This window comes from Borostomias antarcticus (assembly GCF_949987555.1).
Source record: "Borostomias antarcticus genome assembly, chromosome: 8".
NCBI lineage: Eukaryota > Metazoa > Chordata > Actinopteri > Stomiiformes > Stomiidae > Borostomias > Borostomias antarcticus.
The window spans coordinates 9,237,288-9,264,215 of record NC_140241.1 but is presented as its reverse complement, the minus strand read 5'-3'; the positions used below and the strand labels follow the sequence as shown (position 1 = coordinate 9,264,215).

The window sequence follows — 26,928 nt, the reverse complement described above, 5'->3', positions numbered from 1 at the left end:
TCACCTCCAGGGAGCGGGGATGACGTTGTTTTTTCAGCTGTATGTATCGCAATGTATCATGATACATATCGTATCGTGAGGTTATTGCCAATACCCAACCCTATTCATAAGTGGACATGATCATGAGTCAGGTGTGCAGCAATGTAGACAGAAAACACATGCTCTCAGAGTCAGTCAGCTCAATGCCAGTTGTCTCACCTGCATGATGATTCAATGTTCAATATCACCTCAGTGAATCTTAAAATAAAATAACCTATGATGCCCTCAATGTGTTTTTTTTTTGTTTACCAGTGCAAATAATACCACTGAAAGTGGACCAAGCGCACCATTCAAATTTGAACACAGTTGATTTAACATGGCTGTGGTGTATCCTCAAAAGATGACCTCAACCATGATGCACACCATAATGTTTAGCTAGTATCTGAAATGGTGAAGATGACAGACAATAGCATTTTTGCCCATCCCCCCAGTAGAACATCTAAAGCCTGTTGTAGAGTGTCAGAGCTCTGTGGTGATTTGGGTGACCTCCGTCTGCAGGTCCTCCTGGAGGACCGTCCTGGGGCGCGGTTCTCCAGGCACCTGCTCCATGCCTAGTCATACCGGCCTCCTCACAGATACTGCGGGAGCACATACAGACACAGGCTCCCGGGTGGCGTTGCGCGCCCTGGAGAAGCTGCTCTGCTCCTTGCTCCACGCCGGCAGGCAGAAGTCCCTAAAGCACCTCTTGAAGTTCTCATCCAGGAAGGCGTAGAGGACGGGGTTGAGGCTGCTGTTGGTGTAGCCCAGGGCGATGCATAGGTGCCAGCTGGCCACCACCAAGGGGTTTCCCGTGTCAATGTCCACCACCGTCTTGACGATGATGAAGATGTGGATGGGCGTCCAGCAGATGATGAAAGCCGCCACCACCACCAGGACCATGCGTGTGATGCGCCGCAGGGTCCGGTCCTTCTCCTTGGAACCGGAGAGCAGGCGGACGCTCTTTAGCCGCATGATCATCAGACCGTAGCAGATGGTGATGACCAGGACGGGCACCACGAAGGCGAAGATGAACACACAGATCTTAGTGATGGTGTCCCAGTACCAGTCTGGCTGTGGGAAGCTCAGCTTACATACAGTATTGCCTGAGAAGGAAATGAATGATTAACAGGCAGCAGAAGGACGGAAGACAGAAGTCCCATTACTCCCTGAAAAAAAGAGGCATTTGCCAAAGGCGATTGTAGAGAGCTGAGTGGACATATTAGGTTTCCTAGTTTTCTCACTGCACACACATACTGTATCACAATAGCACACATATTGTTTATTGTGGCAACCCGGGTGAGCCCAGGACTCCGGCATGCCACTTGGAGAGGCCAGATGGCCACTTCACAGCGACCCCGGCCACAGCCACTTCAGCACCGTGGACAGCGGGGCCTGGTTGTGAGTGGCATCTACAGGAGACTGACAACTGGGGAAAATCACCTCGTCAGGGCCAAACACCCTAAAAAAGGACACTCCAGAATTCATTCGGGGGCTTAGGGCTGACGTGAGTAGACTGGTTAGATGGAGTGCTGGCTCCAAACCGTTTTGCTGACTTTTATTGTCCTGACTGGTCTTTTTTCTGTGTGTCCCCGCCAGGAATAAGAGGATCAACCCCCGCAAAGCACGGTTGACCGGGAGGGGACGACTGAGGGGAGACAGCGTCCCTGTTTTTTGGATTGTTTGGACCCCGAACCCCTCTTCTCTTGTGTTTTCTGTTTTTGGCCCTCAATAAATGCACATCTGTGCAGGAGAGCAGTAACGCCGTCTCCTCTCGATTTGTGTGCATCCCATCTGGCCTCACCTGGTTCCCACATTATATAAAAACGTTGCACACACATTAACCCATTGTACACACTGTTTATACGCACATTGCACACCATTTTGCATTTTGTAATTTGCACTGTCCTGTCTAGTCCTTGCACCCTGTCTAATGTTGTCTATCCATCAGTGTTGTGCACCAACTGACCAGAACAAATTCCTAGTATGTGTAAAAACCTAACTGGCAATAAAACTAATTCTGATATAATTCTCCTGACTTCACAGTGCAACTGAAAAAGCCCCTCACCTTTTTCCGTCACCTCGGTAACGGCCATAATCATTATGGGCACTCCGATGGCGGAAGACAGCAGCCAGACACAGACGTTGATCACCTTGGCTTTGGCGGGAGTGCGGAAGTCCAGCGCCCGGACGGGGTGGCACACGGCCACGTAGCGGTCCACGCTCATCATGGTCAGGGTGAAGATGCTGGTGAACATGTTGTAGTAGTCGATGGCTATGACCACCTTGCACAGGAGCTCCCCAAAGGGCCAGGTTTTCATCAGGTACTTGGCACTCTGGAAGGGCAGGGTGCTGGTGGCCAGGGCGTCCGCCAAGGCCAGGTTGAAGATGTAGATGTTGGTAGACGTCTTCATTTTGGTGTATCTGGAAATATACAGTAAACCTTCTGAGTTGTAATAAGGGTAGGCACAATAAGCTGTAGCTTCTGCCTACACCTCTTTCAGACTGCAGAGATCTTGTGTTTTTCAACTGTGATGAAGTTTATTTTTAATTTTTATGCATGTCATATCATTGTGATTGGAATGCAGCAGAGTCACTGCCTGTCTTTCGCCGCAGGCTCAAAACTCACCTCTTCAAGAAATACTACCACAATCCTCCCTCGTAAGCACCTATTCTATTCTTAGTTTGCTACTCTTGCACTTTGCCTTCAGCACTAGATTATGCACTTAGTCACAACCTTTTTATAAAGGAGATGCACTTGTGAGTTCTGGTAAGTATTAGTATACCTAGACCTGCATTAAATGCAATTATTGTAAGTTGCTTTGTATAAAAGCGTCAGCTAAATGACTGTAATGTAATGTATAATGTAGATACTCAGAGACAGATTTCTGTTATTTATGAACGCAGACCAAAATACATTCAATTTCAATCCTGCATTTAAGTGGAAGATGTGCTCAACCCCAACCCCCCCAACCCCCCATTATCTAATGTATTTTTTATCTTTAAACCCCAACAGATATTTGGACATCATGGGCATGATCACAGAGCAAATACACCAGGATCCATACAATGGTTTCACCCATTACTTTCTCCTGAAAGGACAAATATAGGATCAGAGTGACATGAGTGAGTCACCATTAGGCTGCCAGCAGTATTGACGTTACTCAGCTTGAGGTGGATTCTGTTACGGGTTAGGGGAAAAGGTTGGGTCTCAAATAGATTTCCCTGGGGACTTCAACCTGTTTAATAGCCTGCTAGATGGTGGGCCAATGGGGTCAGTCATCATTTTGATGCGATCATTACATTTGGCCCTCATATTTTTTACTCTGATGTACATTCCTTACTCTGATCTATTCTGTACATTATCACTGCTGTAACACCCAAATACCTTATCTTATTTTATCTGAAACAGCATGAAAGTGTACATCGTGTATTACGTACAGTGTATTTATAGTATTCATATCTCTTCACTTTTTCCACATTTTATGTTACAGCCCTATTCCAAAATGGATTAAATTCTATTTTTTCCCTCAAAATTCTACACAGAATACCCCAAATGACAAAGTGAAAAAAGCTTTTTTTAAATTGTTGCAAATTTATTAAAAATAAAACACTCAAATATCACATGTGCATATGTACTGTATTCGCACCCTTTACGTAATACTTTGTTGAAGCAACTTTGGCAGCAATTACAGCCTCGAGTCTTCTTGAGTATGATGCTACAAGCTTGGCACACCTATTTTTGGGCAGTTTCTCCCATAATTCTTTGCAGATCCTCTCAAGCAGGTTGGATGGGGAGCATTGGTGCACAGCCATTTTCAGATCTCTCGAGATGTTCAATTGGGTTCAAGTCTCAGGCCACTCAAGAACATTCACAGACTTGTCCCAAAGCCCCTCCTTTGTTATCTTGTCTGTATGCTTAGCGTCTTTGTCCTGTTGGAAGGTGAACCTTTGCCCCAGTCACAGGTCCTGAGCTGTCTGGAGCAGGTTTTCATCAAGGATCTCTGTACATTTCTGCATTCATCTTTCCCTCAATCTTAAAGCAATACATAGCGTTTTCTCCGGTTTTCTTGGAACTGCGCCCCCACAGGCTTTGCAAATAAGTGCACTGTCATACTGTCGTAACGTTATCAGATTGTCTTGTTCTTTTTCTGGCTTCCTCCGTGATGTTTCGCTTCGGTTTTCTCACCTCCATGATTAAGCTAAAAACGCATGATATCCATAGACGCCGGAATAGTTAGCTACTACAGTGTTGTTTAAGCACAATGTTGCGCATGCGCACTTTGACTGAATGCTGCATCCCAGGGGCGTGAGTTTTAAAAGGTAATACATCTCAATGTATTATCTTTCTGAATAGACTGTTTGGACGATTCAGCTTACATTTAGTAAATCTAATTGGAGAATTAGCACCAGACATGTTTGTAAAGGTCCAAATATCGCGATGTATTGCTTTAACTAGTCTCCCAGTTCCTGCCGCTGAAAAACATCCCCACAGCATGCTGCTGCCACCACCATGCTTCACTGTAGGGATGGTATTGGCCCGGTGATGAGCGGTGCCTGGTTTCCTGTAGGGATTGTATTGGCCAGGTGATGAGCGGTGCCTGGTTTCCTGCTGTCATGTGCCTTTTACTAAGGAGTGACTTCCATCTGGCCACTCTACCATAAAGGCCTGATTGGTGGAGTGCTGCAGAGATGGTTGTCCTTCTGGAAGGTTCTCCCATCTCCACAGAGAAACGCTCTGTCCCCATGTCTAGGCTGATACCAAGGTAAATCACCTGACAGGCCGGCCATAGGGCGCTTTTCTCCCTTCTAGCAAACCCCAAGTAGGTGAGATGACTAATTAGCATGTCCGTAACCTCCAACACTAGGATTGGCAATGGAGCCAGAACCAGCAATATGCCGGTACTTTGACTCCCTACTGGTGCAGCGGCTTCAGCACCAACTCCACATAGATGGAGAAGGTCCTGGGGGCTAGAGCACACCCAAACGGGAGTCTGGTATACTTGTACGCCACATCCTGGAGAGCAAAGCGCAGGTACGTCCGGTGCCACGGTCACGATTGGCACATGGAAGTAAGCATCTTTCAGATCAATGCTGGTGCAAAAGTCACCTGGAAGGAATCCTTCTGTCATTTGATGCACCATCAGCGTGCAAAACTGCAGTTTGGACACAATCTTGTTGAAAAAGTGGAGGTCCAAAATTGGTCTCACACCACCTGTCTTTTTGGACACGAGGAAGTAGCTGGAGTAAAACCCCTCGTTCCTCTGCTCAGACGGGACCACAGTCACCGCCCCATTCGACCAAAGTTCTGCGATCTCTGCTGTCAGAGCTGCAGCTTGGTCGGCGGACGGCATCACCATCTCCACAATTCCTGGGAAGGGTGGTGGAGAGCAGCGAAAGCGAATTGAGTGGCCCTCCATCAGAATGCGCTTCAGCCACTTGGACAGCAAGCATTTCTCCTGCCAAGCCGCACAGCGTTCCGAGAGCAGCCCTGCAGGTGACCGCGGCATGCGAGCTAGGAATTGTCCATATTCCCATTTGGCCCTGACCTCCACCGGACAGTGGATATATTCTGGTGTCTCGGTCCAGGGTGGACCACGCTCAAAAGGGGCATCCCCTGGGGATTCCCCCGTGACGTGCGTGTTCACGGGTGCGAATGACATCCCGGCTCGGAGCCACTCTATTCAAACTTGAAAGAGACGGACCCACAGAGTATGCGTCATAGGCAACCTTCCGCGAAGTTGCCGTGCTAGTTAGGGCGGCGCTGTCAACAGACAGGGGTAGAGCTCTGACGTCACGCACAGCAGAAAATCAGAACCTTGCGCCGCTCGCTCTCGTAGCATTGAGACCTTGATGTCGAGACAGATGAAGCCAGCCCAGCTCTAACCTCACCCAATCATACGCTGAAAAAACACGCAACTGGCAGGTTAGCTACGTTCCGGCGCCGCCGCTCACTAGTCAACCATGCATAGTGTGAGATGTAGGCTGTATTGTGTCCAGAGCAACGCAGCTAAACGTAGGTGCCCGAGCTCTGACGTCACACACAGCAATAGGGGAGCCATGCCTGGGCCTCAGGGTCTCAGTGGAGACAGGCAAGGCTACATTTGCTAGCTTACAATGGCTGGAATAATTCATAGAAAGTGGTGGAACGGCCGGGCGTCTCTATCGCCGTGTAGGCGTAGGCAGAACCCGCCATTTCACACACCGCCGGCTTGGAAGGTAACCTTTGTGGGGCAAAATTTCTGTGAGCGGTAGATATGAGTGAAGTGGCCAGCACACACGTAGCAACTGGAGAGCCACCCTCTCTTGACAGCGAGTATGGTGGTTGTCACATCTGCTGTGGAGGAAGGGAAAGACATCATCGCTCTAACCGGAGGTACCATGGGGTGAATCCTTTAATGGGACCAGCTAAGGTTTTGGTCGGGACAGCACCGAACTGCTGGACACTGCCGTACACTTAAACACCACAATCCCCTTTTCAAACCATGCTAATTGGCTACATTATGGCCCCGCCGTCAGCTAGCTAGACATAACATGAAAAGCAGACTGTAAACATTCACCATAACATGGGAACAAAACAGTTTGCGTATCTTCCTATGTTAACTTAGCTTTGCTACTTACCCCATGCCTGGGAGTACAGCAAGTAGCACCAAGCTGGTTGGGCTAGGCTGAACACTCTGAACTGGCTGGGCAGGATGGCGGGGATAGACACACAAGACTGGCCGCTCCAATGGCCGGTGGGGGCAGCGGTGGCAGTATCTGGCGTTACTCTCTGCTTGGTATAATGCCGGCCCCCTCATCATCGAAACCACTCTATGACACGTAGGCATTTACCTCAGAAAGCAGTGTTCTCCATAGGCGGCGGTAAAATGATGGCGTAGTGCGCCCAGCGAATCCTCTCAGAAGGAACGAGGAGGACGCATGCCGGGCAGGTAGGGGACAACGAGGAGGTCCCTGGTGTGCTGCGGACCCAAGCACACGAAGCAACAGAGATGCCCCACTGACGTCAGGACAGCAGAGTCGCTGCCCATCTTTCGTTGCACGTTCAAAACTCATCTCTTCAAGAAGTACTACCATGATCCTCCCTCTTAAGCACCTACTGTATTTTAGATTGCTATTCTTGCACTTTACCTTCAGCACTAGATTATGCTCTTAGTCACTTGTTTTAGAAAGGAGATGCACTTGTGAGTTATGGCAAGTAGTAGTACATTGTCTTTTTCTACTAATGTAGGATGCATGCATGCAGAATGCATTTATTGTTAGTTGTTCTAGATAAAAGTGTGTAATGTAATGGAAAAAATGTTGCCAAATACGTAGATTCTCTCTGGAAGATTAGTGAGTAGTGGCCAGGGCACCACCAGGGACGCCACCGGCTCAGCCGTGAGCTAGCTGTTCATCTTCAAGCTTCTCTTAACTTCAGTCTTCAGCGAGCTGAAACTTTCTAGAAGATGCCTGTTTTCACCCCTTCTAAAGGCTACTGTGGGGCACCTGTTCTGATTGGCCTCAGGTGTGAGTATGTTTCTCTTTTTTTCAGTAGAAGTCTTCGATTGGCTAAGCCATTAAGGAAACACAACATGAGTCTAACACAATAAACCATATTGATCTGGGGATCTGCTTGTGAGGTGAAGTGAGAGAATTTGCCTCACATGAAATCCTGTCCCCTGAAAGGTGAGTCTTGCAAGGAGCAGTGACATTAAACCATAAATCTATACCTCATCAGATAAATCTCAGCACGATAGGCTACAGCAGAATCTTTGAGTGTGCTTAATCTATGATTAATAAATAATAAATAATTAGACTAGAGGCCAAAATAATACAACAATGAATCAATGGCATAGGTAACGCCTCTTTTGTGCGCAAAATAAGATTTTAATATTCTCAAAAAACGGAGAAATGTCAAGTGTTGGTTCATGAGCCTATTTTCTTACCTCACCACGCCATACATAACGAGGATATTTCCGAGCAATCCCACCACACAGATAAGAGAATAAAGTGCCGTTATAGAGATTGCCATTATCATACTTGTGGTATCCTTCGTGGTGATATTTTCAGTCTCGTTACTTTTAGACGACTCGGAATCTTCGGAGAAATATGTGACATTGAAAGGGATCACAGAATACAGGTCGGCGAAATCAGCCGCGGACAGTGTTGGGTACTCCATCACCACTCGTATTCAGCAGACAGGCTACGACTTCAATATAGGAAAGTTAGGGTGAAATAAAAGTCTCCTCTCCGATCGCAGAAAGAGATGCACCAAAAGAGCGCACAAGAAGTCAAGAGAGGGAACGAGTGAAACTGGGTCCAGGTCGAAGCGATAAAACCACACTCAGTGTGAGTGAAGTAGCTATCACAAGAAGCTGCCGCAGAATTGAGGAAGAACAGTCTGAAACAGAGTATCCCATACAGTAGGTTATATCCAGTTATCTACTGCCGCGATAATGCAATGCAAAGGGGAGGTGGCGGCGGCAGTTCCAAATGCGCGAAGGAGTTGTGGGCTTGGCTAAAACGCAGTGCTTGGTAGGTGCGCTTCTCCCGTTAGCCGACTATAGCGGCGTCGGCACCATCTGAGTAGGCTATAGTCTATGTCAAAACATAATTCATGTTTAAACTGTTTTACACCGAGACACAACTTTATAGAGATGTGTTCCATTGTCTCATGCTCAGCTTGGGTTGCACTCCCTGGACACTTTGGCAATGACGCGCATGCTGCTTTGGTAGAGGATAAACTCTCTAAATTATTTGTGAGGACAGGCCTAATGGCTGAAATGAGCTGAATCAGTGAAAAGAGGTAGCCTATCTTCCAGAGCTTTTAGCCTATATAATTTTTAAAAGTCATGTCTTGCTCTTCCAGGCAATTTAGCACAGTTTTTTTCACTACCGGATCAATTTGTGGCTTTAGCAAATATTGTAGTTGTTTCTCTCCCCACCCCGCGCATTCTTACTCCCACTGAGAAGACTCATAAACGAGCCAGGGCCGCGTTTCCCAGATTTGCCGAATTTCTCCGCACTACCACGCTTCCCAAGGTATACCTTGGCGAAATGACAGAGTTTCCTACGAGTGTTTCCCAGACTATCCCTTAGCGTGCGCGTGAAGATACATCGTTAGGTCCATCCCAAGATACATCGTTAGAGGAGGTGTCCCTGGGCGCGGTGCTGAAAAAATAATTAATCGATGCCGCACACATCGATGGCCATTCGTAAAGTCACAGAAATGACGTGCCAATATAATACGTGCTGTCTTAATTATTTGATTTCAGTCTAAATATTACCAAAAAGGAAGCTAATCCACCGAAAGCTCATCTGCTAATGTATTTAAGAGTCAAAGCGAGACCTCGTGATAGTCCCAATTCATACATTAAATTACATTACATCAAATAAAATATCCAAGAAAGAGCATGAATCGGATTGGGACATATACGCCCCGTCGAGGATGTCTTGAAAGGCCAGGAAAAAATACTTTAATGATGATAGGCAATGATGATAGCAAAATGACCACTGATTTAGTTATCATACAAACAAAGGTATAATGCCCATATAAATTGCCTCTGTGGCAGTAGCATTCCCACGTTAGAATTCGCGCGGATACCATGACTAATTTAATCTATCAGGCACCGGTGTTGGCGCATGTGGCCTATAAAAAAAACAAGGGTAACTGCACATATTGAGCGACATGGCAGATATGAAGAGGAAGCGTGTGATAGCGTTCACCAAAGAATAACTAGTGATCATGCTGGACGAGGTGGAGCAGCCGAAGGCCGTCCTGTTTGGCGGCTACCAGTAGGGCCTATGCACAACTCCAGTAGGCTACTTCCTGAAATTAGACATGCTTCTCTATTTCCTGTCCTACACTTTGGATGAAATGATTATTCAGGAATTCCTGAATAATCATTTCATCCAATAGTGTAAGACAGGAAATAAAGAAGCATGTCTAATTTCAGGAAGTAGCCTACTGGAGTTGTGCATATAGCCCATTGAAGAAGGCTGTATGCTTACACACACACACACACACACAACACGTTCACCACGCTGTAGTTCCTACACACACACACACACACACACACACAACACGTTCACCACGCTGTAGTTCCTACACACACACACACACACACACACACACACACACACAGTATGCGTAGTTAACAGACATCCGCATTGCAGCGCGGATGGCTGCTTCCACTCCTGGGCCACCCAGGGAGTGGACAGTCGTCAGCAAGAAATGGCAGGACTTCGCCAGTCAGGCCAAAAGCCGGGGGGCGGCAGTGCGCCGAGAGGCAGAGCACCGTGCCTTCCCTCACCCCGGAGGAGGAGAAGGCCCTATCGATCATCGGCCTCACAGCCTCCCAAGGCATCACTGGTGGCCTTGATTTGGAGTCTGGAGAGGGCCCCTCCAACATCCAGCCCTCAGCTGAATCACCCCAAGCCTCCCAGCCCTCAGCTGAATCACCCCAAGCCTGAATCACCCCAGTCCTCTGGAGAGGAGACCCCAGCGCAGTCAGACTGCTCCACCCCGTCGACACGCTCTCCCCCCACACACCCCATGACGTCCCCCCCCCCTCCCAACGTGAGAGGCAGCTGAACACTACGGATGCGAGGTGCGACTGCAGCGAGGAGCTCCTGGAGGTGGGGAGGCAGAGGCTGGGTGTGCAGCGTGAGAGGCTGGACCTCCAGAACAGGCAGCAGGCCCTAGCGGAGGCACAGTTTGTGTGGCCCTCCATATCAGTGCCCATCATTCTGCCAACTCCAGGTAGGCCAAGTGTATATTTTGTATACTCTGTCTTTTCCCACACTGCATGCATTCCATTCAATGTCGCTAATTGAATTTTCCTCCCTTGCAGATGATGCAGATGCCTGAGACACACTGCACACACTCACCACACACACTACATACACTTAACACACACACTGCACACACTACATACACTTACCACACACACTACACACACTCACCACACACACTACATACACTTACCACACACACTGCACACACTCACCACACACACTACATACACTTACCACACACTGCCCACCCACTACAGTACACTGCGCACACACACTACATACACTCACCACACCACTCATCCTTCCTACGTGTTGCTACCTTGTCGTGGTGGGAAGGCTTGTGTGCCTCCATGACCATGAAGGCTATATTGGTGGGGGGTCACCCCCCAGCAGGTTCAACCATGCCGGGCAGGTTCAAGGTAGAGGCCAGACGAAAAGCAACAACTGGCCCTCCAGGTTGGGGGTTGGGCATGGGTCTAACAACCCCACCCCTGAAAAAGACAGCCTGTTACAGGACAAAGGTCTAAAGAACAAACCTGCCCATGTTTTTTCCCAACCAATATTAAACAAGTTCCCTTTATCCTGTATATTTGTTGTTTCTTGCCACATTACAACAGTAGAGGTTTTGGAGAAGGCACACAATATAACAAACAGCATTTGTAAGATTACTAAATACTGTGAATCTGTTAGCAAAGTTCACTATAAGGACAACAGTATTGGGCCACCTACACATTACAACTTTCATGACATCCCATTCTAAATGAATAGGCATCATATGGAGTTGGTCCCCCCTGTGCAGCTATAACAGCCTCCACTGTTCTGGGAAGGCTTTCTACAATATTCTGGAGCGTGTGTGAGGATATTTGACTATTCATCTAGATGGCCTCATTGGATTAATCAATTCGTCAGGATATCTGTCTGACAATATATAAAGACAGACAGAAAAGTCATGTCATCAAATTATCCCTTTACATAAGAAAATGTTGTTGTTGTTCACAAAGTGGATTATATTAGGCTATGGATAGTCCGTATATGTTGCTTGGCTCAATAAAAGTTTTAAAAACAACATTCCCATGATGTGTTCTGTAGGCTGACATTATTTTCATCATTCAAGTTAATTGTATTTTGTGTACACTATGTGAATCGCGCAGGTAGGATAGATAGATGTGCGCTGTATTGCAACTCCCCTTTTTAAAAGTGTAATTTAGCTCGAATCGAGCTAAAACTATGACGGGATGAACGGAGCGCATCGCCAATGTACACTAACGATGGGTTCAGACCGCCCTTCGTAACGTATCCCTTGGCTGTGGTATACCTTGGCTAAGAAGGCTCTGGGAAACAGCGCTTCGGCTCCAAGGTAGGCTAACGATGTATCTTCGGAAGGTACATCGTAAGGGCGATTTACGATGTACCTTGGGTGGAGCTGTTTCCCAGAGCCTTCGTAGCCAAGGTATACCTTGGCTTAAGAAGGTTCTGGGAAACGCATCGCCACCTAGAGGTGGAGCTAACGACGTTCTTAAGAAGCACGTAGCGCTACGATGCCTTAACGATGCCTCTGGGAAACGCGGCCCAGTACACTGCAGAAACCCCGTCCCTGGCCCTAGTATACCAACTGTAGGCTGCAGAAACCCCGTCCCTGGCCTACTCCCTCCCTCCTAATCTCACTGGATTATCACGCCACAATGACTTACTACTGTAGTACAAGAATGAAAACATCTGCTTGCAGCATTACCTAACGGGTTTGCTTGGTTATTGACACCGTGAATGCTGGGCTTCCCCCTTCCTTCTCTGTGGCAAGGCCACTCCACTGAACTTTTCTCAAAGGGGAGCCACTTCAATTAAGTCATGGGTGGTGAGGTAATTACTGAATGCCTCAGGCTGCATTGGGTGTGATGGAACATTGAGTTGGCCTTTGATAACTTAGCTGCTAGAAGATATATAGATCTGAAGCAAATCTGTGCCCCTACACTAGGTCCTTTTTGTTGGAAAATTACTATAGACCCCTGAGCACACACACGTGCAGACACTGTAGTCATCCAGCCCTTTTTTTATGGGAAACCATTAAGGAGTCAAGCGTGCATCTGTTCTTGACAAGTGAGTTCAGTGGGAATCGCAGTATCTCTTAAATATACCCGGATTAAAAGATCATTACAGTAATTGCTCATGATTAGCTACTCAGAATGTGACCTTGATAAAGACACCCAAAACAACAGCCAGCAGGAAAGCCAGAGAAAAGGAGTGGACGGGGACAGGGTGATTCACAAATGGTCCAAAGACCCAATTACTTTTCTTTATTTATTTATGTCTTAATTATCTTCTGGATTCAGAGTGTGGTTCCTGTTCGGTTTCGTCTTTTTTCTCCTAACGTTATGTAGACAAAGCCTGGGAAGAATTCCCAATTATTTGAGTTTGAGTTAAATCATTCCTTCTTGCAATACAAGAATTATGCAGAATGTACAAAAGACACCATGTACAAACAGGATTATGCACGATTACAACCAAATCCTATCAACAATACCGTATAATTAAAAATTGCAGATTATTAAAAAGCCTGACGCCGCAAGAGATGGCAGAGTTTCTCAGTCTGTTTGCTCTTGTGTTCGACAGTGACAACTGCTTGTGTGAAGATGCCGGTCGGTCATTTCTCCCTCAATGAGGGAGGGAGGATGTTGTGGAGCAGTGGGTCAGGCTGATGTGTGACCTTGATCACAGCAGCCGGTTCTCTTTTTGCCTGTAGATCAGGTGCAGATGGATGCCCTCAAATCTGATTTTGACAGCCCTTTCCTGAACCCCCAATGATGGCTCATTGTGTCTGTTTACAGCCAGCATGCTCCCAAGGTCTAATCAGTGTGTTATAGATGTCTTCGACAGGGAGCCCTTCGACAGTGAGCACATTTATTGCCATCACATCGAGGAAGTGCAAAATCAGGGGTGCAAGCTGTGTGGTGTGAAGAATAAATTTGTTTTCAGTTTTCACTGGATCAAATGTCTGTCTGGTTCTTATAAGGATATGTGGGGATAGCAGAAGGCAAGGGACTCTATCAAATCAGACTTTATTATAGAGCATTTCATACAAATGAAAACACAATGCACTTCACAGAAAAAAAGGGGGACTGGTTTACACTAATCCTTACACTTATTGTCCAGAAGGAAGCAAAAAAAAACAGTTCACCCATTTGAGTCATAGTCATTGCCTAGTCAAGCAAGGCAAGACAGTTTTGAGGCTATTGACGCTATAGGAAGTGTAGGTCTGTGGCTACTGTTAGAGTGATTGTAACAAAGCTTGGGTGAGAGAAGAATTAGGTTGATTTGATGAGAAAGAAGAATATCCCAATTCAGAAATCAACTCTTATTTCCATTTTCTGACACAGGATTTGGCCTGGTCGCACACACTCTTTTTCCTAATCTCATCCGCGTCAGTCTTAGAAGAGGGGGAGGCAGTGGGGAGAACAGGACACGGCAGGTTTGTGTTCACTCTGCAGGGCCTGGGGAGAATCACTCATGATTATTCTGTCCAGCTTGTCTGATTGCACTCATCTCTCATCACCCATCTCCCCAGGGGAAACCGAGAGAAGCATTACTACACCCCCTCCTCCCTAAATTAATCATGCACATGCATGGGAATGACAACACTGGGCTGTACTTACACATTTTGGTTGTTTAACTCTTTTGTTTTTTAGGAGGGGATGGGGGCAGTGATGTCCATGTTGACATCACACTCAGCACCTGTAGTCCATGGGCCAATACTGATATTTTCATAAATTGGTATCAATGTCATTTTATTTATAGAGCACCATTCATACAAATAGTGCTTTCCATAAAAAGAGATGGATAAAAACATAAATCATATAAACACAGTGAGAACAGATTATAGATAAAAGATAGTGTAAAATATAAAAAAAACTAGAAACATAGAATACAAATTAAGAACACAGATATTCAAACAAGTAAAGCTACATGGTAAAAGCTATGTTTGGTAAAAAAGGTATGTTTTAAGATTTCGCTTAGAAGTTACCACACCTCATACATTCTCAGGTCCTCTGGCAGGGTGTTCCAAAGGCTGGGGGCCTACGAACTGAAGGCTGCCTCCCCATGCCTCTTAGTCCTGGCTCTAGGAACCATTAAAAGCTCAGTGTCAGAGGACCTGAGGGACCTACTATAGGTGTATATTTTAAAAGCATGTCTGATATGTATTTAAGTGGATTCATCCCAATGCCTGTTATCTTGTCTGTAAAATATGCTACAAATTCCTCACACTTTGAAGTAGAGAACATACTGTAGGTCTATAGAAGACGGGATTGAAGAGGATGTCAATCGTTAAGAAAAGTGCCCTGGAATTGTTTGGATTTGTAGAGATCATTTTTGAGAAGTGCTAGCATTTCTTATGACAAACATACCAAACAATTTTTGCATGTTTGTCTTCTTACATGTCTCTAGTTTATATCATGTAGTAGGAAGAAAAAAACACCGAAATTGTTTGGTCACCTTAGGTGCTACCAAAATCTGCATGGGTTCCTTTTCTATTTACATGGGGAACAGTTGCTGCATGGGATAAACGTCTGTATTTAATACCGAAAATGTCAAAGAAAAGCAACACACAGGTTCACATTTTACAGCCGCTTGACTTGGTTTCAACAAATCCAGAGTGTGGATCACTGATAGCAGGAGAGGGGATTATGACAAATGCAGGAGACTGATAATCCGACATATAATGCTTATCCATGTCTGAGTGAGCATAGCTAATAATAGGATAATAGTAGGAATCATATATCACAGTGACACAGATGGTTAGGTGTTAGTTCCATGGATTTCAGTTTGACCCTTGGCTGAAGAATTGGCCTTCTGTTGGCTGTCGCTACGTGTCCGTTTCCTAAAAGCTTTCCCTGCCACACAGGCATGCATCCTCTTAAATCCGGCTGGACATTCAACAATGTTGTCTGCCAGTTAATGGGCCAACATTTCCCTCACAACATTGAAAAAGTAAGTCACGCTAGTCTATTTCAGCCTGTTCATATCACCATAGCAACTAAGTGATTGATGATTTGTGCATGGCGTCGTGGTGTGATTGAAGAGGGAGCTCTGGAGAAATCTGCAGAGCAAAGTCCAAAGTCAGAGCAGGGCAGCCATTCCTCTGTGCAAGTAGAGCTTCAATGTCTTTTATATCATTATAAAATCCTACCTTGGACATTTGGTGTACGTATTAGGACGACCGAGATAGCATTATTTCATGTGATTATAAAAGAAGATTATATTCTTTGGTTTCCAAAAATAGTTGGTTTGTTTCAGAGGTTTGTTTCGGAGACTGTCTGTGATTGTTCTCTCGAGGATCTGCATAATGTGGTACTTTCATTTAAACCATAATTTCCCATAATACACATTTCCTCATGTGTTTCCTTTGTTAAATCCCTGATTCTGCATCAGCAGTGATAATGACTGAGTCACTCATTGTAGCTGGACTAATCTTTCCTCCATGATTAAAGCTTGTTTTTATGCATCATGCAGTGAAGAACCTGAGTAATTTTCACATCTGTGATGAATTCAAAATATATTGTAGTATTGTGTTTGGTGGTAGGTACGAGAGAGAGAGAGAGAGAGAGAGAGAGAGAGAGAGAGAGAGAAAAACTCTGTACCATTTACTAATCAATGGTGGGTGGGGAGACATAACTCACCAACAAAATTGAGCTTGTAAAAGACATGGCGTTCTAGCTCATCAATCTGTCTGTGAAGTATACAGACATGCATTATTCTTTTGATTCCTTTGAATACAGTATGTATGTATGCATAGGCAAGGAGGCAGGGGGGTAGGCTACAGTAACGGAGGTCTCAGCCAGGTCCGCGGTAGTTGGTCTGGGCTCAGACTTGCAGGAGAGCAAAAACAGATTTCTGTTAGTTTTCAAATGTTAGGTTGTAGCAAGCAGCCAAACAAACATCTCACCCTGGACAACTCACTGAGTCTAATGACTCCCGGTTGCTTCCCCTTGTCCGGCTTATTGTTATCGGAGATTGATTGGTGTCAGCCTGTGTTCTGGAGTCCTGGTGCTGATTATCCAACTATCGGCAGCTGGGGAGCACGGTTGCCGTGGCGACCAGGAAGGGCCAATAGACGCCCTTCACAACCGGGCATTGCTGTCCGTGATCCTGAAATCGTGGGTGCTGCCTGGCTGCGTGGGCGTGTTAAGTGGTCTCCGACCTCCAGTCTGTCTGTCTTTCTGTCTGTATGTATGTATGTACCATCCCCTACACTGATCTGCTGTGACATCGTCACAAGCAGCGTCCATTGATTCGAGGGACCTCTGGTTCTGAGCCCGATACTCACAGACCCGTTATATTGCCCTGACGTTGGCCTGGGACATCCACGGTGTCTCGGTAGCCGATAATATTCCAGCCACGTCTTCGTCCTTTGGTCAGGTTGAAGCCGGCTTCATCGACAAAAAATAGGGTGTGAAGGGTCTCATTCCCTTCCAACACCATTATTCTCTACAATACAGTAAACAAAATATCAAATCAGTTATACAGTAGAATCATACAATAACAGCAAATTACATAGGGATGTTCTGTGTTCTCCTCCACAATTTCAATATACTGGCCTCTATGCTTTACTGTAAACAGGTTATAATGATAGACAATGCGGAACACACCTCTGACTTACATGTATGTACATACATACATGTACTTTTACCACAGCTCTTTCACTCCTGAGTTCCTCTCAAATTGTACCCCGTACAGTTGTGATGCCTGTTCTGATGCCTGCTCAATACTGTCTATTGTTGAGATGCTGATAGTGTTGATATTCTGGAATATGACATTGTCCTGTAGAATTGTAGTGTGGATCTGTCTCAGTGTGGTGGCTTTATTTGTCATCACCATATTGCAGATCTCTTGTTTCTGTTGTTGGTTGAGAAGTGTTCTTCTGCTACCCGTACAAGGTTGTCGTTCTATCCTAGACATAGAATTCACAAATGGATAATATTACCATTTGTAATGTGATGCACTGTCCTGTCCTGTACTGTAGCAGACCTACTGTATGCCTTATGGATTTCTTATAGAATGAGTTACCAATGTAGTTGTACTGTTGTTTTACTGTAACTACTGCAATTCTAATGCATTGTTGTACAGTAACTGGATTACTACTGTAAACTGTACCATCAATAGTTCCATTGTTCAAAGAAGTTCTTTTATTTCTTTTATTTCATTTGGATAAGCCCCTTGAGATGTCACATCTCGTTTTCGAGGGGGTCCAACATACATTTCACAACAAAAGTGTCAAAATACAATACAAGTGACAATACAACACAAAAACAAAAAGATAGGACAGCAACAACAACACACAATAACATACTCAAGAAATATAGCAACCTCATGGCCAAAATGATCGATAGTAACCAAACTGACAAATAATCGATATTTGGACATAACAGTTATGGTAAACAAAAAGAAAATGTAAAAAACAAAATGTAGAAAACAAAATGTAGTGACAGCTTCAATAATAACATGAACAGTTTGTTTCAAAGTAAGAGAATAGAACATTGTTGACTGAGTACATACCTGTTCTCCCTGCGGGAGGTTTGTATGATGGAAGAGACTGTAGAGCTGAGAGCGGGGTACATTAGGCTGTACTCGACGACCTGCCTCTGCCATTGTGAGACCATGGTTGATTACATGGTCTACAAGTGTAGCCCGAATTTCATCTGGGGCAGCTTGGTGTCTTCATGCTCCTCTTCCTCTTCCCCCTATGTTACCATAGCTATGCAGATGACACACAAATTTATATCACTATATCACCAGGAGATTATAATCCCATACAAGCGCTGAGTAAGTGTATTGAACAAATCAATGATTGGATGTGCCAGAACTTTCTCCAACTAAACAAAAATAAAACTGAAGTAATTGTCTTTGGAGCCAAAGAAGAACGATTAAAAGTCAGTGCTCAACTTCAATCAGTAATGCTAAAAACCACAAACGAAGCCAGAAATCTTGGTGTAGTCATGGACTCAGACCTGAATTTCAACAGCCACATTAAGTCAATTACAAAGTCAGCCTACTATCACCTGAAGAATATATCAAGGATCAAAGGATTTATGTCCCAGAAGGATTTGGAAAAACTTGTCCATGCATTTATCTTCAGTAGACTCGACTACTGTAACGGCATGTATACAGGTCTCTCTAAAAAATCGATCAGACAGCTGCAGCTGATTCAGAACGCTGCTGCTCGAGTCCTCACTAAGACTAAGAAAGTGGAGCATATCACACCAGTACTAAGGTCTTTACACTGGCTTCCTGTCTGTCAAAGAATTGACTTTAAAATACTGCTGTTGGTTTATAAAGCACTGAATGGTCTAGGGCCAAAATATATTTCTGATCTGCTCATATGCTATGAACCATCCAGACCCCTCAGGTCGTCTGGCACAGGTCTGCTTTCTGTCCCCAGAGTTAAAACAAAACATGGAGAAGCAGCATTCAGTTTTTATGCTCCACATATCTGGAACAAACTTCCAGAAAACTGCAGGTCTGCTGCAACTCTTGGTTCTTTTAAAACAAGCCTGAAGACTTTTCTTTTGGCCACTGCTTTCTAAGAGGAGCTATGTTTATCAGTATACTGCACTGTAACTTTTATTCCTGTATTCTATTTGTCCTGCTTTTTGTTTAAATGTCTATAATGACTTGCTTTTTGTTTTAATGCATTTAATTTGTCCTGCCTTTTGTTTTAAATGTCTTTAATGTCTTGCTTTTTGTTTTAATGCTTTTAATGTCTCATGTAAAGCACCTTGAATTGCCCTGTGGCTGAAATGTGCTATATAAATAAACTTGCCTTGCCTTGCCTTGCCCCTACTCCTCCACCACGCCCCCCTACTCCTCTTACTCCTCCCCTTACTCCACCACCAAGCCCTACTCCTCTTCCTCTCCCCCTACTCCACCACCATGCCCCCCTACTCCTCTTCCTCTCCCCCTACTCCTCCACCACGCTCCCCTACTCCTCTTCCTCCTCCCCCTACTCCACCCCCATGCCCCCCTACTCCTCTTCCTCCTCCCCCTACTCCACCACCACGCCCCCCCACTCCTCCTCCTCTTCTTTTTCTTCATCTTCCTCCAGCAGGCAGTTGTTCTTGTTCATTGACCTTGTACTGATTCTGGTCAAGCTCTATATATATGTTTGTCAAAATTCATACTCATGGATAGCACCTGTCAGGTAACTAAACATATTGTTTGATTGGTCATCTGAGATGTGTGACACTCCCCCTTCATTAGTCAAGTCCTAGTTTTACCTGACAGCCAATTCATCAAATGTTCGAAGAGATTCATATCATGTAATGTGATGTTATTCATGGTATTATGTCCCTGACTGTCCCTGGATGGCCCCAGACATCCCTTTCCCTAGCAGCATCAACCAGCTCTGCCTGGGGGATCTTTAGTCGCTCACAGGCCACTGCAGAGATGTATTCCCGCCACCTGGTCCTGGGTCTACCCCACAGCCTCCTCCCAGCTGGACATGCCTGGAACACCTCCCTAGGCGCCCAGGAGACATCCTCACTAGATGCCCGAACCACCTCTATTGGCTCATTTCAACTCAAAGGACCAGTGACTCTACTCCGAGTCTCATAGATGACTGAACTTCTCACCCGATCTCTAAGGGAGACACCAGCCACCCTCCTGAGAAAACTCATCTTAGCTGCTTGTATCCTTGATCTTGTTTTTTTGGTCATGACCCATCCTTCTAGCCTGGCTTCGTCAAACCCAATTCGAAAATGCGAAGGGTCTGGAAACTCACTTCTTGCTTTCTGGTTCCCAAGGGAGGTTACAAATGGGCGTAGATCAAAATTCCTCTGGACGCAATTGGATAGACCTACAACCAATCTGTTCCGTTATCTTATTAAACCCGCCCCATATTAGATAAATGGTTGTGATTGGCACAAACACATTTCTGTTTGAGCGGATCCTGTTAGAATGGTTGGATATCCAGACGCCAGGCTACCATCCTTCATGACCATAGGTGAGAGTAGGAACAAAGATAGACTGGTAGATGGAGAGCTTTGCCTTCTGACTCAGCTCTCTTTTCGTCACAACAGTGCAGTAAAGTGAATGCAGAACCGTTCCTGCTGCTCCGATTCTCCAGGCAAACTACCGCTCCATAGTCCCCTCACTCGTGAACAAGACTCCCAGATACTTGAACTCCGTCACTTGGGGTAAGGACTCATTCCCTACTCTGAGTGGACAGTCCACCAGTTTCCTGCTGAGAACCATGGCCTCAGATTTGTAGGTGCTGATTTTCATCCCAGCCGCTTCGCACTCGGCAGCAAACCGATCCAGAGAGTGCTGGAGGTCGCAGGCAGATGATGCCATCAGGACCACATCATCTGCAAAAAGCAGCGACGCAATCCCCAGACCACCGAACTGCAAACCCGCCCCTCCACGGCTACACCTCGATATCCTGTCCATGAAAATCACAAACAAGATTGATGACAAAGCGCAGCCTGGACGGAGGCCAACCCCTACTGGAAAATAATCCGACTTACTGCCGAGGACGTGGACACAGCTCTCGCTCTGGGTGTACAGAGATTGGGATTGGGGGATTGAGCAGGGATCCCCTCAACCCATACTCCCGCAGAACCCTCCACAATATCTCATGAGGGACCCGGTCATAAGCCTTCTCTAAATCCACAAAACACTTGTAGACAGGGCAAAAGACAGGGCAAACTCCCATGCCCCCTCCAAGATCCTTGCGAGAGTGAAGAGCTGGTCAGTGGTTCCCAACCAGGACAGAATCCGCATTGTCCTCTTCAATCTGAGGTTCAACTATCGGTCAGACCCTCCTTTCCAGCACCTTAGAGTACACTTTCCCTGGGAGGCTGAGTAATGTGGTGCCACTGTAGTTGGCACACACCCTCTGGTCCCCTTTTTTAAATATTGGGACCACCATCCCAGTCTTCCATGCAATGTTAAAGAGGCGTCAACCAAGACAGCCCCTCAGCACCCAGCATCTTCAGCATTTCTGGAAGGATCTCATCAGTCCCTGGGGCTTTGCCACTGTGGAGTTGTTTCACTACCTCAGTGACCTCCTCCAGGGAACTTGACGATGACCCCCCTTCATCTTCCGGCTCTGCCTCGATTGTAGAGGGTGGATTTGTTGGGTTCAGGAGTTCCTCAAAGTGCTCCTTCCACTGCTCGACGACCTCCTCAGTTGAGGTCAGCAGTGTCCCATCATTGCTGTACACAGATTCACGCTTCCCTTTCCTAAGGTGTTGGATCAAGGGCGTAGGTTTGCGTATGGACGGACCAACATTTTGGGAGGCCCAAATTGTCGCAACCAACTTTTAAGCAACCTGCGATCTAATCAACTAAGCGATCTGAAGACCCTGTGTTCACACCGGGCGCAGATTTTTCCTGCGGCGTGGCGAGTTTATATAGAAAGTCAATACAATTCGCGCAAACTGGGCGGCAGGCAGCACAACGGACAGGATTCGGCACAAGGGCGACATTCGCAAAAGTTCAATATTTTGAACTTTCTGCGGCGGATTCACGCCCATTGATCCCGCGGCGAGATTGGGCGGCGCAAATTTTCTCGCCGCGCCCGGTGTGAACACAGACGCTGATGATCCATCATGCCACCTCCCCCTCCGAAGAAAATAAGAGACATCAGGAACTTTGTCTCTTTCCAGACTAGTGCTATTTTAAGTAACATTCGGTTAGCTAGTAAGCTAGGCAGAAGCCACATGAAAACCAACTAATGCCAATGGTATCTAACATCACCCGTCTTTCCATTGTGGCATATTGTCAACTGATGATGTTAGCTAGCTAGTGAACTGTTATCTCGTTAGCTAGCTTCTATCACCCTACAGTGCAACATTAGGATAGCAGCCAGGTTATTACATTATTATACATTCGCTATATTTACTTATGTAGACCCTGCTGGCTGAGATTTGAATGAGACATCATGACGTCCTCACTGCTCAGCAATGAATACTAGCCGATGGGCTACAACTAGCTGTGTCAAACCCAGGAATTGTCCGCGCTAGCCGTGATGCTAATTTCCGCCATATTAAACTCCATTAACTTATGCTAAAACGTTAACAACATTAAAGTCTTCCAGTTTTGGCAATAAAACTAATATTTATTTTTGGCCTGACGGGGGTTGTTACGTCTCTCCCATTTTAGGAGAGACATTGAATATTCATATCTAGCCAGCCCGTGAGAGCCGTTGTAGGTAACGTTACTGCACCTGAACTAGACCTGGTCCAGGGCGATATCCTACGGATATCCTGTTACTCTCAATGCAATTTACCTATGAATGCGCTTCCTCGGCCCGCTCGTCCGACTCTACAGACAAAACCGTTTCGTTACTCACCAAAATAAACACATTGTTGGAAAGATGAAATTCTTCGCTACAGTTTGTATATTACAGAGGCTACAGACCACGTATTTGAAAACCGAAAGAATGGCTCGCGTAGAGGAATATCAACTGTCGATTCATGCAATCTGATTGATGAAAACAACCGTTTAGCGGCCGAAAATGGATTTTGAGAAACTGCATTCTCAGTGCCCCGTGCGCCGCCATTACATGGATATACTGGCTCGCGCTGGATTTTAAATTTCTTCTACAGGCCTCCGAACAACACAAAAGTGATCTGGGTGAGTCAAACTTCTTATAATATGTCGTAAATAAGGTCCAGGTTGTCAAAAACGAGCATTTTCCTTTAAAGCAATACATTGCGATATTTGGACCTTTACAAACATGTCTGGTGCCAATTCTCCAATTAGATTTACTAAAGGTAAGCTGAAACGTCCAAACAGTCTACTCAGAAAGATAATACATTGACATTTATTAGTTTTTAAAACTCGCGCTCCCGGGACGCAACATTCAGTCAAAGTGTGCATGCGCAACGTTGTGCTAAAACAACACAGTAGTAGCTAACTATTCCGGCGTCTATGGATATCATGCATTTTTTAGCTCAATGATATCGTAGCGGAGGTGAGAAAACCGAAGCGAAACATCACGGAGGAAGCCAGAAAAAGAAAAAGACAATCTGATAACTTTACGACAGTACGACAGTGCACTTATTTGCAGAGCCTGTGGGGGCACAGTTCCGAGAAAATCGGAGAAAACGCTATGTATTGCTTTAACATGCACACATTATGGTCATGTCACTGCATGGGTATTTTGAGGTCATAATAGTGGACATTCCATGATCATGGTCTAACTTGACATGCACACATTATGATCATATTATCTCCCAGATCTAAAGCTCATGGTATGTTCTGTATGTATTTGAATAAGACATCAGTAAATCAGAAAGAAAAACATACTAGTGATATGAGGAAATGTTTGGGATGAATAATAACAGACTACTAAAGAAAATATGAAATTGCAGAAATATTTAATTGTAGACTCCTTTAGTCTACCTTGAATTAAACTGTTTGATGATCAGCCTTAGTGTGAAATGGCAAATGACAGATCTAACATGGCATCAGAATGTTCTAGTGAAAATCATGTATGTTTTAATGAATGTAGAATAGTTCAGGATGAAGAGAAAGCGCAGAGCTCAATTAAAGGACGATGGCGAAGGTCCATCTAAAAAGCCTCGGAAAACAAAGACAGAGGCACACCCTGACTGGCCCGTAGCTAGGAAGCTGAAGGAACTTGGACACGGTATCCGGCGGAGGTTGATTAAAATCAAAGTGAGTCTGAACGAAGAAGAACTTGCATGTTTAGATTAAAACAAATGTAAAGCAAATATGTATTATCAGTCAGAGGAGTTCATTTGTTTAATAGTACAGTATTGAAAAGGAAATTAAAATGTGTAATATGCTACGCTAATTACATGATTAACAAATATAAAACTGAAGTATCAACACTAACGTAAAATTTAAATATACCTGTGCAGACCAGAGCAATGGCTATGATCCAGCGCAGGCTTCCGCAGCGTCCCCTCAGGGAGAACCAGACCATCCTGCCTCCCCTCAGGGAGAACCAGACCATCCTGCCTCCCCTCAGGGAGAACCAGGGCAAGCGAGGTCAAAAGAGGGCCAGGGAGGAGGAGAACAAACCCCTCAAATGTTCCAAAAAGAGAAAGAGAGGCCCTGCCCCCACAAACCAGAGCTCAGATCCCAGCTCCTCAGACCAGCCATCCCAGGCCCAGCGCAACCCGCCATGCACCTTATGTAAGACCTCAACCATCCATCAACCTCACATGTTGAGAGACACATCCATCCTGGTCTCTCCATGAGTAGATGATCAATGTGAGGTTACATGGAAGTGGTTGAAGGGGAGATTGAGTGAACTTGGGATGTGTGTCTTGCAGACGGGTTCACCTCCCGCTACTCTGTGGGGAAGCTGCTGGGCGAAGGCGGGTTTGGATCCGTCTACGCAGGAACGCGCACGGCAGACGGCAAACAGGTTCACCCTCTCCTCCTCCTCTGCATGTCTGCTCACCCCCCTGCCTCATACACATCACACCACGGCTTTTGTGTTTAAACCAGGCTTCCAAGTGTCAAATCCATTCGCTAAATAACAACATATTTAGTCCCTTTGCAAAGAAGTTGTTTTATGAATTAACATGCCTGGAAATACCGTACATCTAGTATGTCCTGTCCTGAATAAAGAAGTCAGCAGAAATGTAAAAGAGTCCCTACTGGGCAACTGGCTTTTTGGCCTTTTGCACTTTGTAATTGTACTTGTATTTATTCTATTCCTGTTGCCTTTGCTCTACTTTTTGATTATTGTGGTTCCTGTATTGTCAATATTCTGTTTGCTGCTTTTAAATTGTTATTTGGATTTTATTCTATAAAAGCACCTTGAAATGTTAAGAAAGGCGCTATAAAAATAAAGTTATTATTATTAAGTTATTAACTGGTCAATATGGCTCATTAGAATTGGGCTGACTATTCAAATATGTGCCCCTCCTCCTCCCCTCAACCAGGCGAACCTACAGAAGTAGGTTCCACCCATACATCTTCAAATGCACACTAGCTTCTAAGGGATCAATCCATATGTAGACCCCCACCTCCCATCACCTCACCCCTCACCTGGTCCACCACCTCTTCTCAACTGTCCCTCCACCGCCCCCCTCACCTGTCACCCCTACGCCCCCTTTGGCTGCGGGGATCGGCTGAAGGATGGACTCTACCGAGAGTTTTGGGGTGAGGGAAGCAGGAGACTGAACGGTGTTAGACTGATGCACCATGGACATAGAGATATGGCATAATCACTCTCTCTCTCTGTCTCTCTCTTTCAGGCACTGAGGACTTCTACCCACCTGAGTGGATTCTGAATGAAAAATACCACGGCCGCAAAGCCACTGTCTGGTCCCTGGGAGTCCTGCTTTTTCACCTGGTGTGTGGGGATCTGCCATTCAAGACAGAGGATGAGATTGTGGCTGGACGCCTGAGCTTCCAGAAAGGGCTGTCCAAATGTAAGAGTTGCTTGAAGGAGAGCTTAGATGTCTCTTTTTGAACAGTATGGAACAGCGTAAACTAAGCAAATGCCAAGCTTACGTTGTATCAATACAGATAGTATATCATAGAACTGAAAACCGGGGCAATCCCATGTTGGTTTCAAACATCATCTCTCTAATGTCTGATCCTGTAGCTTGCAAGCAACTGATTAGGTGGTGCCTGGCTCCAAACCCAGTCAGGAGGCCAGACTTGGAGCAGATACTCCTACATGACTGGCTCTCAGATGTGTCAAGCCCATAGATTTAGGTACAATACTGTCAAGGTAATATAGATAGGAATGGTAGAGGTGTGTAGGCTACATCACTGTGTGTTAAATTTGGTCATATCTGTGTGTATGTATGTGTGTGTGTGTGTGTGTGTGTGTGTGTGTGTGTGTGTGTGTGTGTGTGTGTGTGTGTGTGTGTGTGCACATGTATGTGTGCATGTGTCTCTGTGTGTGCATGTGTCTGTGTGTGTGTGTGTGCATGCGTGCGTGTGCGTCTCCCAGACTGGATCTTGGCCAGGTGAAGCTAGGAGTTTTGAGGCATGGTTGATAACGGAGCAGATAGACAGCAACACACACTTCATCTTCTCTCTATCTCAGTCTAACCCTCCCGACCCCAACATCACTTCACCTTCTCTTTTATGGTCTTATTATTGTGCCAAAATGAAGGGATATTTTTGAATGCATGGTGCCTGACCTGCTGG

At 45.6% G+C, this 26,928-nt stretch overlaps 1 protein-coding gene across 1 annotated transcript; it reads right to left on the bottom strand.

Moving 5' to 3' along the window:
• Positions 1-594: 594 nt before the first annotated feature.
• oprd1b (opioid receptor, delta 1b) lies at positions 595-8,176 on the bottom strand (the record flags this gene model as incomplete). Its single annotated transcript, XM_084442440.1, has 3 exons — positions 595-1,121; positions 2,084-2,439; positions 7,944-8,176. 3 exons carry the CDS (start codon positions 8,174-8,176, stop codon positions 595-597), a joined length of 1,116 nt encoding a protein of 371 aa, XP_084298566.1.
• Between the last annotated feature and the right edge of the window lie 18,752 nt (positions 8,177-26,928).